This window comes from Triticum dicoccoides, chromosome 2B (genome assembly GCF_002162155.2).
Source record: "Triticum dicoccoides isolate Atlit2015 ecotype Zavitan chromosome 2B, WEW_v2.0, whole genome shotgun sequence".
NCBI lineage: Eukaryota > Viridiplantae > Streptophyta > Magnoliopsida > Poales > Poaceae > Triticum > Triticum dicoccoides.
The window spans coordinates 662,171,444-662,185,484 of NC_041383.1; the positions used below are offsets into that span (position 1 = coordinate 662,171,444).

At 46.8% G+C, this 14,041-nt stretch overlaps 1 protein-coding gene and 2 long non-coding RNA genes across 6 annotated transcripts; 1 reads left to right on the forward strand and 2 right to left on the reverse strand.

Moving 5' to 3' along the window:
• Window positions 1-1,101: 1,101 nt before the first annotated feature.
• Window positions 1,102-7,639, reverse strand: LOC119365466. 4 transcript variants are annotated; one of them, XR_005175552.1, is made up of 7 exons: window positions 7,093-7,639; window positions 6,422-6,467; window positions 4,663-4,826; window positions 2,735-2,887; window positions 2,413-2,458; window positions 1,954-2,287; window positions 1,102-1,500 (listed from the first exon to the last, which is right to left on the reverse strand). It is a non-coding gene; the product is annotated as an uncharacterized LOC119365466 (long non-coding RNA). The 4 variants fall into 4 exon arrangements; XR_005175550.1 differs by having other exon boundaries at window positions 6,410-6,467; XR_005175551.1 differs by having other exon boundaries at window positions 6,405-6,467.
• LOC119365467 lies at window positions 3,078-4,630 on the forward strand. The gene is made up of 2 exons (XR_005175553.1): window positions 3,078-3,615; window positions 3,703-4,630. It is a non-coding gene; the product is annotated as an uncharacterized LOC119365467 (long non-coding RNA).
• Window positions 7,640-11,604: 3,965 nt separating the features above from the next.
• Window positions 11,605-12,922, reverse strand: LOC119365468. The gene is made up of 2 exons (XM_037631107.1): window positions 12,614-12,922; window positions 11,605-12,525 (listed from the first exon to the last, which is right to left on the reverse strand). Exons 1-2 carry the CDS (start codon window positions 12,864-12,866, stop codon window positions 11,744-11,746), a joined length of 1,035 nt encoding a protein of 344 aa, XP_037487004.1. The 5' UTR covers window positions 12,867-12,922; the 3' UTR covers window positions 11,605-11,743.
• Window positions 12,923-14,041: the final 1,119 nt, after the last annotated feature.

Consider the following 14,041-nt stretch of genomic DNA (forward strand, 5'->3'; position numbering starts at 1 on the left):
TCTTCACATATGGTAATTATTTTGACGGGACTATAGTAACCAACTAGATAACACCCCGCGCGTTGCTGCGGGATTTATGCATGAACAAAATAAGCTAATTATTGAAACCTATTAAGAAGGATTGTCACGGTGTACTAAAGATGATATGTTCTTGACAACCTATTAGGTACAAACAATGAGGTGTACTTTGACCATAAAATTATGTTTAGTAGGACAATACCGGCATCCGACACAACAACACAAAATGGGAGGTAATGCAACACTAATCTGATTAATTGTACTCCGAGACCCAAGAAACTTAATCACTAAGAGCTTATGTGTGTGTGTGTGCGTGCGTGCGCGCGTGCACAAAAAGGTTTAGTAAAATTAGACACACAACAAATCTCTGAAGGTGGTAACTTGTAAGGAGAAAACGCAAAACAAATACAGAGAACAGACCTATGAATGACATTCGTGAATGAGCTTGTGTGTAAACAAATAAGAAAATATATTTTTGACATCTGTTGTATATACCATATTGTTTTTGTCAGATTTTAGATACACCTACATTGAGATATAAGAGGTTTGTTGATCAGTCACATAGGTTAAAAAACAACTTTACTTCTTTGGTCTTTTTCTCTAGATTTCTATAAGGAAAATAAAATAAAACCGTTGCAATTCGATTTCTACCGATACCCATATACAATGTGTAAGTCAGTAAGTGTATAAATATTCAGGCAAATAGAAAATGAGCATACCATACCAATTCTATGTCTGGTCAGAAAACACATACCACATGCATCTTGTGAATTTAAATTCTTTATTCTTGCTTCCAACATCTGGATTATCCAAACATTTGTTGATTCCTGATTTGGTATCATGGAACAGATAAACATAACAAACAGGAGGCAGGAATGTCTTGAACCAACATCATTTCCTGAAAGGAAAAGACGCACCTCCTCCAAAAGATAATCTAAAATACTTAACTGATAGTATATGAGGTTGGAAAAGATATATGGAACTTGTGAAAAAGACAGACCTTTTATAAGATTGCGATAGTTTATTTTCCTATGGACCCCTTCTGCAAAAACTGAAATATGAATTGAAATTTCTTTCAAAAGATCAATTGAATATGCACGTAATCTACCAAGCATAGATGCAAGAGTGAATGAACTCACATTGGGCCAAAAGCGATTGAATGCATCGTACAAATTACAAACATTTAAAACATAGAAGAGAAGACACATAACGATATATATGTTACTACCATTCTACCAGATCTTGAAAGAAGGACGACAACACCTAGCTTCATCGTAAAAAAACCGTAATACTAAAGGTGCATGCTTCATTGTTCCCACAAACAATTTGTGCAATCATCAAGTTCTAGTGATGATGTGACAACACAAAACAGATGCGGCCGTGTCTAGTAGTGGGCGTGTCGATAGAGGGACGACGTGGATTGCTGGTAGCTGCATCACCCCGTGAACATGCATGCATCCAGGAATACCGAAAATCCATATCCTAGAAGATATAACAAAACACAATATAATAATGTGTTAGTGCATGACGATCAGCTGTATTATCCAACATGGAAACATGAATGCATCTAAAAGAATTTAGTGCTAATAGCTACGTTAAGATGCGCATATAATAAAGAAAACTTTCCTAGTGTCATGCCATGAAATTCGAAGTCACATTTTCTGCAGCATGTGACTTTTGTCTCTTTTGATGTTGTAATGATTCAATTCAGCTGCAAAATTGCACTGTCGTTCACCAAACGTGTGTCGAAAATCAGATTCGGTAATTCATACTGACTCCATATAGATGATCTAAACATAGACCCCATGGAGCAGTTAAGCTATATGAGCAAGTAGCTAGCCTCCACGTTTTATCAAAGACATAAAATAAAGATTATGTAAAAGTGAAAGAAAGAGGCAAGGCTGAATCCTTGTTACGTTGGCCAGCTGTACGTACCATGAGTCTGCCTTGCAGGACATGGTTGAAGACAGGCAAATGAATAAAGCCATACACGCTGGACAGTGGGGTATACGAGAGATTGGAGGCAAAGCTTCAGCGTTGGAAAGACGCATCTGACACGCAGGCCATAGCAAAGGTGGCGTGCCGGTGATGGGTGCCATGAGGGATTCATCCGACAGGGCGCTCCATGTTGCGGAGTTATCTCGCCATGTACAGGAGCTTGGATGAGGCTACACCGATGCAGTATAGCGTTGTAGCCTCCAACTGCAAGGGAAGCGCTAATGACTCGAGTGAGGTGGTTGGTTGCATGTTGAATAGTGATGTGGATAGCCTGCATGTCAAGAGAAATAGGATAGTGGGGATGAACTATTTAGGTATTATAGATTCATCATCAAGTTTTATAAAAAAAGGTTAATAAGTTCTTTGCTGTTCATATATCCCTCAGAATGGCTTTACCTTCCACCCCTTCCATGGTTGGATCAGTACTTTTGTCTTCCAACTCCTGTACAATAGGACTTCTCTTGAAATCAAATGGGCAGTACCAAATACATAGTCAATCTGATAAAAAAGACTACAGAAGGAATTTTAACATGGCAAGCACAGAAATTTTAACTGTGTCCTGTTCCTTGTCTTCTGAAAAGCAAGAAAAAAGGCAATGCGTTGTTTTGCTACATACATCAAGCAATGGTCTTTTCGTGTCAGGGAGCAGCCATTACTTTGGTATGTATGGGGAATTCAAAAAGCAAGGCAAGTGAACATCAACCAGACGAGGACTTACCTACAGAATCTGATCATACGTATGAGGGGAATCAGGTAGGGCTTGATGCGAGTGTGAGGGAATGTCCAGTGTCTACTTCAACATCCGAGCACCAGACAACATGAGTTGTTTTGAGTGATAATGCAAGGGAGCACGTGAATACCCGCACGCGAGCTGATTATCGGAAGAAAAAAGATGAGTGTACGGTCAAGGTCCGATATGAAGATCAACCTTCACTTACGATATATGGTAAGTTTGTTTAATAACTAATTGTAGAATACGACGAAAAGCCCGTGCGTTGAGCCAATCCAACGCAGCTACATCCCGCTAACCATCCTTATCACATGATATTCATAATTTTCATGATTCGACTACTCTCACATGTGGTTCCTTTAATGATGAAGAATTAGCTAGCACGAAACATGATAAAGAAAAAAAGGGAGCTTATAAACGCACAGAGGCGGGCATCTTATCGGAAGAAAAAGGAGGGCACGACCAAACTATAAGATGATGTGCGAAATGTTCCCTGCCATGCTCTCCGTCATATCACTAATGTTGATCCACCTTCCAATGCGATGTCAGGTACACTTGTGATATTTTGCAACGTCATCAATGATAATATATGTATTCAGAAGCGTTTGGACAGGTTTGGTCCATTTTCCTTCATACATTGTGAAGCTTTGTGGGATTTCTGGTTTGTTATTTTTACATGATGCAGACGACACATCGGTCTCATACATGCATTCGTGTTTGAACCATGAAGTTCTAAGTATGTTTTCACAACGTTGTTTAACCAGACAACCCAACTAGCTCCAGTTATACATCATTCTCGCATAATGATGCAACATTTCCTCCTTCAACTGCGGTCACATCTGGTGTCATTCATGGCAAAGGCCTACAAGGTAATCATATTGTACATATTCTGTAATCATTTGATGTCAGGTTCTGTTTTTTTTTCTGGCTTCTGAGTATGTCCTGAATGACACCAGGAGCTATCTTGACTGACACCAAACAAACTAGGCAAAAACGTGTAGAAGATCGCAGCAAAAGCTTAACACACGAAAAGAGAGAGTAGAAAAACGCCCAGAGGAGAGCTGCTTATCGGAAGAAAAAAGATCTGCTTATCCAACAAGAAAATCTGCCTCCCCTGTCGATATCAGGTAAGATTGTTTTCTGTATAATGGCTCTTTGTGGTTTTTCTGGTTTGTATTAAATTCTGTTAGCAGTAAACTGCCTCGTTCTGTCCAAGATTTGTTATTTTGACATGATGCAGACAACTCAGCAATCTCATTCATGCATAATGATGCTTCATTGCTGGCACCCAGTAATCTCACACTGGTTTATGCCACAGATGTACCAAAAAGTTCGAATGGTATTACCCGATCCGTCTTTGATATGAACTAATTTGTGCTTACAGGGGTTCATCTTCACATATTTAAACAGCTTATGGCTTTTCTGTTGTTCCAGTAGCTCTAGAATCTACCCATATCGATGTGGGAAACGAGGTAGGGTTTAGTGCGTATAAGACATTTTTTATCACTAAACGTCTTATAGTTCTGTACAGAGGGAGTATATTTTAATTTGTGCCATACAACCAAGCACTACCTCGTGTACTTAGGCAATTATATAACCATTGAAGCGAAGGAGCAGAAGTTTTTCATATGCCAATGTTCACTTGATTGTAAAGTGTCCACATATTTTAACTGCTCAGTTGATGTCGTATGCACAAAATTCTAACCATTTCTTGTGGCCAGATCAAATCTAAATCTACATGAAGAAGACATCTTGACCACATAATGTATAATCACTAAATTAAGTGGTTCAGCTTGAAGATATATGTTCATATGGTGTGTGTAGGACCCAACTCCAGCAACTTTGTAGCTCAGAGACATAATCAAATTAAGGTGAGGAGATGGCCAAAAAAATGAAAGAAAGGATAGTCTGCTGACCTTATAGCCATGTGGCGGTGGAATCAAGCAATTAAAGCGTCTCTCCTAAGTAGGGCAATGATGCTCATGATGCTCCATCAGTTTTAAATCCATCTTCAAGCTTATCTGATAATCAAATTCCTATCCAAACAAGGGATTAGCTCAGAATGCCGATCATCGCATACCTTCACACGAAAGGAAAAGAAAAACATTTAGAAAAATAATCATACATATTGACTGTTAACAATCAACTGATTGCTGGTTCTGAACTCACAGGTAAGCCCTTGATTTTAACAGTGTTTGTATTTATGTCTCTCAAATTATGTTTCAAAATTAGGTTGCTCAAGTTAAGTTACCAAAAAAACCACCCACTATATACATAAATTGGTAGACCTCTGATTTTCCTAAGGAAGAGAAGAAGGCATGTGATTAAAGCATATCATTCAGAAACAAATATAGATGTCTCCATTTACAGACAAGACCTTGGCAAAAAAAATGGTAAACAGGTTCCTGTGTTGCCTCTTCTCCATCATGTTGCAACATGTAGCTTATGTTTTCATATTGGGTAAAATAGGAAGCAGCTCATGAAATAATTATTTTTGGCACCATTGCAAAATTTGTAGTTTGTATTTCTGAAATGCAGTGAAAATACTGGCGGCCTTGATACAAATGCTAAATTAGAGGAAATCATTTCTACTATCACTAATACAGCCCCGTATACTACTATACAAGCTCGGGCCCCTTAATAAGCTGTCCCATATTAATCTGCTTCCCAGATATGTGGTCTATTTTATTGTTCAGGTCAGTGGAAAACCACGTCAAGTTCTGTTTTACCTTTATCTAGCTATACTCTATTTCTCAATACATGCAATTGGTTTCATTTGGACTACATCATAGAACCACCAATAAAGGACAGTGAAAAAATGTATAGAGAAGCCTACGGTTCCTATCCTTGAGTAGCATGATTAGAGATTAGTAGATCTCCTAAAGGTGTCCTAAACGCCTGCTGTTACTCTTGGAAGTAATGCAAACATGTAAAAGTTATTACTGTTGACAATACTACTCAAATATCCAATTAATTAGTACACTAACTGTAGGCCAAATACTATCAGATATTTGGGCTGGAGCTTGATAAATTGAAAAAACATGGTAATAGTAAGAAAAAAATCATTGCGTATCTAGCTTATGGTCTGCAAGTTTGCATTGTATGCCCGAGACACAGTAGCTCACCTATTATTATAAACTTAGCAATTATAGATGGTTTTTCTTAAGCAAGGCCATGAGCTCCAGTACTATTTATAAGTATAAGAAAGTTGTTTGGTTATTTAAAAATAAAGGGCCAAAAACCATTTTAGATAAACATGGGGGAAAAATACATGCAAGAGGTTGTAGACAGAGTTAGTCTAGGCAGAAAGCAAAATCAGGGGGCATTATCCGTAAGCGCAATTAGAATTTTACAAATAGCATCAGTCAAACAAATAAACTCAAATTATGAGGCGAGGTAAAGCTGCATACGTATGAAAAGAAGTAGTCTGCACTGTCAAAATTCAGAGACAAATTACTTACTATTTATGAATGAAAACTTGTGTTTCCATCTATCTATCAGATCTATCAGATGAAAACTTGACTAGCGAAAGAAAGTATTGACGGGCACTGACTTTACGAGACAAATACATCACATGACTGAAATAACCATGTATGTATGTATGGAAGAGATCGAGCTATCAGGCGACACATTAGTAATAGTGAAATAAAAATAATACTTAACAGAGGTGTTCACATCTGAAGTTTTCTTTTCCTTGCCAATTTCAAATATCCCTTGGTCCCTGCAGAGGAGAAATACCATAGATCCATATCATACTTCAATACAGGAGATCCATCAACAGATTAAGCTATAATTTTGACAACATAACCTAAAAGGAACCCTAAAACCTTGTAAAGCAAACAGTTCTTTTTTTGACAATGTAAAGCAAACAAATACTTCCCCCACAAAGAAATATAAGAACACTTTACAGAGGGAGTACCACTCTGCAATGAGAACTACAACTGTCCATTTCAGTTCAGACTTTTGTATGTACCACTGTATCTCGCTACGAAAAAGGTAAAATAGGAACAAGTTAGAGAAAAGAGCTTACAGTACCAACTACATGGAGAAAAGAGTTCACTACATATGCTTAATGGTAATGTAAGCATCAGATCTTAAATCTGGTCTATATTCATAACAAAAGATATCATTGCTGCTACTGATAGGAAGAAATATTACACTCAGTTGAGTTAAGCTATATCTGCAATTTTGTACTCCCTCTGTAACCAACTAAGTTACCGGCTGCAGGTCAGTACAACTCATAGTAAGAAATTTAGTTAGTACAACCACATACTATAACTCACAGGAAAAAAAATTATAGTTAGTAGAACCAAATTCTGAAATTTTGTAGTTACGCGTGGGCTTACCGGCTGCCATTGGCGCGCGGAGCGGGAGTTCTCGCAGCGGGCAAAGGCGACAATGGGCGCGACGCCTGCGGTGATTCGCACCGCCAGAACCATCTAGAACCTCATTCCGCCTCCTCTCCGTCTCCTCCCCTACTAGCGCTTGCTTCTTCGACCCCTCCCCCTCCGCGGGCCGACGCGCATCTGGGGGCAGGCAGGGGCAGCTCGCCGGTGAAAGCGGAGCACCCGAACCGCTCCAGCTGGTGAGGAGTTGGGGCCTGCTCCGTGCTCGGGCAACGCCAGCGCTGGATGGCCGCGGCCGCCGATGCGGATGAGACGAATCCCGGGCCACCGCTTCCGCCTCAGATGGCCCCTTGCACTGGGTCGCTCGCGAGCATGCCGAGCTCGAGTGCCTCCTCGGGGACTTCGGGGACCGGATCAACGAGAAGGGGCGTGCGGACCTCGCGCCGGCTGTGGGGACGAAGGGGAGGAGCTACCTACGAGGTGGAAAGGGGGAGCTGGCGACCAGGAGAATGGGGAATGGCGTGGAGACTTGGGCGTACCCCGCGGGGGCGGTGGAGAGTCTGAGAGTGAGCCTAATTTTAACGGGTGTGTCTAATTCATCTACGTGGGTCTGATTTTTTTTTAGGTAAGGTCTAATTCTTTTTTATTTATCATCACGTCTTGTCACAAGGATTTCACACAGAATTTTTCAGTCGTGCTCATTTGATGATTTTGAAAATCTTGTAAAACTATTTAAAATCCGGTAATCATACATGTCATCTTCTGGTATGTGAACATTAAATTTTACGGATTTAGAAATTTAAAATAGATATTTTTATTATTGATTATGTTACGTGGGTTGCACGTGCACGTTTACTATTACCTTTGATTATGCCATAGGCATGGTGTGCAGCGGTACGGTGAGCAGAAGGTCGTGTCGCCGGTGTGGTCGCCCTCCGTGCAACAGTATGCGCACCTTCGCACCGAGAATCAGCCTGGAATGGCCTCGTCATGCAGATCGACCACGCGGCAGCGCGATTATGCTCCGGTGCTCAGCTGGGTAGAAGACCGGGGCCGACGACGAGGGCGCCGTCTCTCTTCCTTGTCGCGCCGCACCACTGTGCTCGAGGTCGTCCCGTCCACATCCAGATGGGCCAGTTGTGTGTCCGGCACGAATGAGCGCGGCGAACCCTTCTGCACCGACCGACCGGATCTTGCTACACAGCATGCCATACCGGCGGCCGCGTGAGCTCGCTATCGAGGTGGGGAGAGGAGGGGTCGGTCAACGCCGTGGCGGGAAGAGGAGGGGCCAGACGACTTGGGGGGAAGGGGGGCGCCATGGAGAGGAGTGGCTGAGAGCCTGAGAGTGAGAGAGAGGAGCGGCTGTGAGGGGAGAAAATGAGAGCAGTGGCTGCGGTGTACTGAGATCAGGTGACTTGCCTTGTGTAATATGCGCCTATACATCCAACGTCCATTCCAGATCCAAGGGACAACAACGATTCAACGCCAAAACTGCCTAAGACTTAGGCCAACTCTACCGCGCACGGCAACAAACAGACGTCCGTTTTGTCGGGATTTTGTTTATTTGGGTCGTGAAAACAGACCGGTTAATAGCCAGAATGTGGTTTTGTGCATCAACGTAGCCGACGCATCTCCAAATTTGCGACCAAAAGAAAGTCAAAATCGAAAATAAAATTGAAGTAGATAAAGTTAATAACTTAAATGTCCCCAAAGTCCACTTACATTAATAATAAAGAACAAAAAAAGACGGTGGTCCGCGGATCTAGGGTGCATCTAGAAGTCGTCGTCCTCGTTGGTGAGGTCGACGTACTCTGGCGCCTGCGCCCATGGAAAGGCTTCCTGGTACGCATCCGGAGCCTTCGCCTGCTGGGACGCCTGAGTCGTCGCCGCCCTCTGGGCCGCCTCCTCCTCAAGCTCGCGGCGCTCGGCCTCCACGTCAAGCTCTAGCTGGCGTTCCACCTACATCATGTGCTTGCGCTCGGCTGCCATTGCTCGTGACTCCCACTCCAGGAGGTGTTGGCACTCCTTCGTCACGCCCAGCCAAACAGGCGGAGTGGCCACATACACGGGCACACTGGACGTCCACATGTACGTTTGGACCTCAGCTGGAGGAGGTGGTGGAGGCGGTGGCCTCTACGCCTGGCATGGGAGGCATCGGCAGTGCATTGGCCCCAACGCCGGCAACGCTATCGGCCCATCGATGGCGCCATGTCGGGCCAGTATGACTCCTCCAAGAGTTCAGACTCCTTGATATGGCGTCGGTTGGCTTCCTCGAGGGCGGCCAAGTGTGGCTTCCTCCTTCACGACCCCCGGCGGTGCAACGGGAGGAGTCTCGGTACGGGGAGTCCACCGCGTAATCTGGGTGAGCGCAACTTCGCACAAGCTCAGCACGACGCCACCAGATCTCATCCAGACGTGATCAGTGGCACCCTGTCGGGGTTGAGATGCTAGACTGGCATCAAGTTGACATCAGGCCATGGCACCGAGATGCGATGTTGCCAGTGATACCGGTAGCGGTGAACGGGGAGGTAGAGGCGCAACCGTGGTGGCCGAGGCTCGCGTGGCGACCGCGGAGGAGCAATTGTGAAGTTCGCCACCCGCGCTCACCTCGAGGAGGATGCCTCGGGGTAATGCTTGCCATCGCGACTGAACTTGTCGTGGAAGCCCATACGGTTAGGGTTTGTGGCTTGTTGGGGCGACTGGGGGCAAGAGAAGGACTGCACTGATATGGCGGCCCCCTCTACTTTGACTTAAATAGGATGCACCAGGACCTCAAACTCACACTAACTTGCGGGGCTAGACACGCGCGTTGCAATTTAATACGAGGGTCGGCGGTAGGTGGATGGTCAAAAGCGGGTCTCAATGCAGACAGTGAGCAGACGAACGAGCGTCCGAATCATGTTCGTGTGGATGCAAACTAGATGCAAATTTGAGCCTGAAATTCGTCCATGCAGACACGAAGTGTACAGATTTTGCATATGCAAGCGCACGTTAGGCCGTTGCATCTGCCTGTTTCGACCGAAACGGTTAGAAGCGGATCATCTGGGGTCGTGCTTGGAGTTAATCTTAGCCACTTAGAGAAAAGAAGGAAGAGAAATCTAAAGATTTTTCTCATTAGCCATCCACTTTTTTTTAGTTGAGCCATCTGCTTATCGAACCCGTTCGGTTGTTCCTATTTCTGTGGACTAGATAGAATAAAACGTGACTATAACAAGTTCGGTTGTTGCGATGAGATCTGGTGGTTCTAATCTCCGGCTAAGAGCATCTCCAATAAATGGTCTAAATTTTGGTGGTTCAAATCGGTGATGGTGCAATTTTGAAGCACCAAAAAGTGCTTTTTACATCTCAAAAAAGGCTCAACTCCAACAGATGCTCCAAAACGGGGATGTAAAATAAAGAGCAACTTCAACAGATGGTCCAAAACGAAGATTAAAATGGCCAGCTACTATTTCATCTCAACATAGTTCAAACATGAAATTCAACATTGTTTCATACACAAATTCAACTACTACTTATTCGAACTACTACATGAAACTACTCCTCGTCGTCGGAGCTGCGGAATCGCTCCCAGAACTCGTCCTTGGTCGGGTCGGCACCTCACGTCCTCCTCCTCGGTGTCACCCCAGTCCTCATCCGATGACTCGATAGGGATCACAGTCGAGGGGCCGGCCTCGTCCTCCTTCTTCACTCCCTTCTTTTTCGCCTCGGTGTCGCGCTTCCAGTGGTGCTCTAGCTCGGCCAGGACGTACTGCGGGTGCTCTCGTGCAAACCAAGCCATCGTCGCCTCGTTGCTCTCGCCGGGAGCGACAACCGCCGGTCTCTTCTTCGCCTTCTTAGCCGACATCTCCTCCATCCGGATGCCCTGCGGCACGAGCCACTCCGCCACCGCCTGGGACTCGACCTCCGGGAAGTTTAGGTCCGTCTTCGGCCATCCGGCACGCCACACCACCACGTCGTAGGCATGCGCGGCCTCATCGGCGGTGGGATACGTGTCGAGCCACCAACGCTACCCGGCATCGAAGAAACCGGACTTGCCCTTCGGCGTCTTCTTCGGCGCCATCGGGGAGCGGCAGCGGCCGAGCGGGGAGCGGGGAGGCGACGTGCGGCGTGGGGCGGAGGCTGATGGAGCGGGGCGACGGACGAACCAGAGAGGAGGCGGACGGAGCAGGGCCGGAGAGGAGGCGGACGGAGCGGGGCCGGGCGGAGGATGGACCGGAGGCGGAGGCGGCCGAAGAGGAGGCGAGCGGGGTCGGGGCGGCGCGGCGGCAGGCGGCGGCCTAGACGGGGTGGAATCAGTGGCGGAGGTTTGGATCTACGGTGGGGCGAGACCTTAGAAAGTTAACATATAACTTTTGCAAACTATTTTAAGAGCCCATAGCAACGCACGGACTGCCACGGGCACTCAACTAGTGTGCAGTAGCTGCCGACTGGCGCCTTACCGATTCACGCGCGTAACCACTCCGTGGTGGAACTTCATCCACGGTTCCACGCCAGTGCAACAGATAATGCAAACGGCACATAGTATTTCTTGATAAAGTTACAAGTTCCAAGCACATCAGTTTATGTTCTTTGCTTATTTCTTGGTGTACTTGTCAACCATGCATGCATGCAGACATGCACGGCCAGTACCCATATGCATGCAGGAAGCGTTTTACTTCTTGCACACCACACCCTTGCCGTCCATGCCACTGGCACAGGTGACACCAGCGAGCTCAGATAGCACCGCGGCGCCGTCGTTTCCACGGCTGACTCCATAGCGCGCCACGCTGCAGTCGGCGGCGAACATGCTGGAGGTGGTGAAGGTGGCATCTCCTCCCATGGTGGGCATGGATGCCCTCACGTCGAAATGGTTGGCGTAGTCGGAGCGGTACGTCTGTCCGACCACACCGTGGACGTCGTCGGTGAGCGCGTCGAACTTGAACGCCAGCTCGAGATGCGCGAGGCAGTCATCGGCGGTGACGCCGTAGCGGTGCACCCTCGATTCTTCCTTGGTGATGGGCACGGCGTTGGCCCTGACGCTGAACTTTCCGTCGAGGGTGATGAGCACGCCGTTGGCCGCCTTGGTGCGGGTCACGGACAGCTCGGGGACGCGGCTGGAGGTCCACTTGGCGCCTTCGACCAGGTCGGCGGGGAGATACACCGGCTCGCCGTCCAGGATGATCTCGAGGTGCTCGACGGCGTCGTCCCAGGTGCCGGTCTTCCTGGCGCCGAGGTAGAGGCGGTGGCCGTCGAAGAGCACGGCGATGGCCTGGATCCAGGTGAAGTCCCGTGACATGCCGCTGTGGCCGCTCTTGCCGATGAAGTGCGCGTTGATGTGAAGGTCACGGTCGGAGACGACGCAGAAGTCGGCGTCCCTGCGTCCGTGGAAGTAGAAGGCGTTGCCGTCACCACCTATGAACCGCGGGTCGCCGCACGCCCCCGGGGTGTTGCAGACTGCACGAAGGCACGAACCAAAACCATTAACCAACAAAATCAACGTCACTATAGTTGTACCTGCACAGTTAAGACACGAAGTGCTCACCGCAGACGGGTTTGCATGATTTGCAGTCGACGTAGCAGGACTGGGGGCAGATGGCTGGGCAGTTCATCTTCTGGTTGGAGCAGTAGGGGTTCACCCTGAGACTCTCACTGCACTTGACGCTTATCGGCTTGGGCTTGGGCTTCGGCCCCTGGGCATTGGGCGCCCGTGGCTTGGATTGCGCGGTGGCGGCCCCCGCGGCGGCCAGAAGGACGACGGCCGCTAAAGCCAGCACGACTCCCAGACGCGTCGCCATTGCGAACGCCCTCACGCTGTCACTAGTTACTATAGTGTTTTTGTTGCTGATGATTGACCGAGTTGAATGGGTACGTTTGTATGCATGGTTCCTATGCAATTTATAGGCCGATCGATCGATCGAGTTGGCTTCTATATATCTAGCTTACTTGGTAATTAAATGTCGCTTGTCAACGCCGCTCGCTTGAAGCGGAAAAGATTATACTGTCCTTTGCGTGCATAGGTGCATGAGTAGATCGAGCTTTATGTCAGTTGCCTGATACTCTTACTCCCTCCGTCCGGAAATACTTGTCATTGAAATAGATGCATCTAGATGTATTTTAGTTCTAGATACATTCATTTTCATCTTTTTTTTTTGAAGGACCAGCCAAGGCTGGTGTTTCATTGAACATAAGCATGGAGCAGATGACAAATCGATAAGGTGGGGATCCGAAGATCAAGGAAAGTAAGAAGAAGAATGACAGAAAAAGAGTGCCCCCAGGCACAAGACGCTAGCCTACTCTCCCAACTGATCCCCGAAGGGGCTCTGAACCGACTTGATGCCGGCCTGTTGCCAGAGGCTTAGTCCTCTCCTGATCGCGTTGATGATGTCCTCCACCTTGGCTTCTTTTGCCCTAAACGTGCAGTGATTTCTCTCCTGCCATATGTGCCAAAGGGCAAGGATTGCCAGTGACTTGATTGCTTTCCTATGAGCAGGCGACGTTGCTTTAGTCATAGCTCTGAACCTGTCCAGGGATCCTGCGTTGCCGATCCATGCTTCCTGCCTTAGCGCGCGGCAGCCCGTCCATGTTGCAATAGAATTCCAGGTTTCCTTTGCAATGGGGCAATGCCAGAACAAGTGCTCCGAGCTTTCTAGGTTGCGGTGGCAAAGCTGGCAGAAATAATTGTTTGTCCATCCTCGGCGCTGCAACCTGTCATTGCACCATAGCCGGTTTTGGTGTAGCAGCCAGGCGAATATCTTGAGCTTTGCAGGCGCATTGGTGCTCCATATGAGCTCACGAAACTGAGTCTGCACGGAGCCCTGGAATTGGGCGCGGTAGGCTGAGCCATTGTTGAGGAAATCGTTAACTGGTAGCTGCTCGGTTGGCTGGTGAGTAGGGGATTAATCGGCTAATCGGCAAGTTAATCGGTCATTTAATCAATTAACCGGACGATTTATCGGTTTATAGGCTACTC

Bases quoted from the DNA above. Each gene is read 5' to 3' on its own strand.
- LOC119365468 (XM_037631107.1), bottom strand. From the start codon at position 12,866: ATGGCGACGCGTCTGGGAGTCGTGCTGGCTTTAGCGGCCGTCGTCCTT. The intron at 12,526-12,613 runs GTGAGCACTTCG...GCCTTCGTGCAG, and splicing joins ATCATGCAAACCCGTCTGCG to TCTGCAACACCCCGGGGGCG.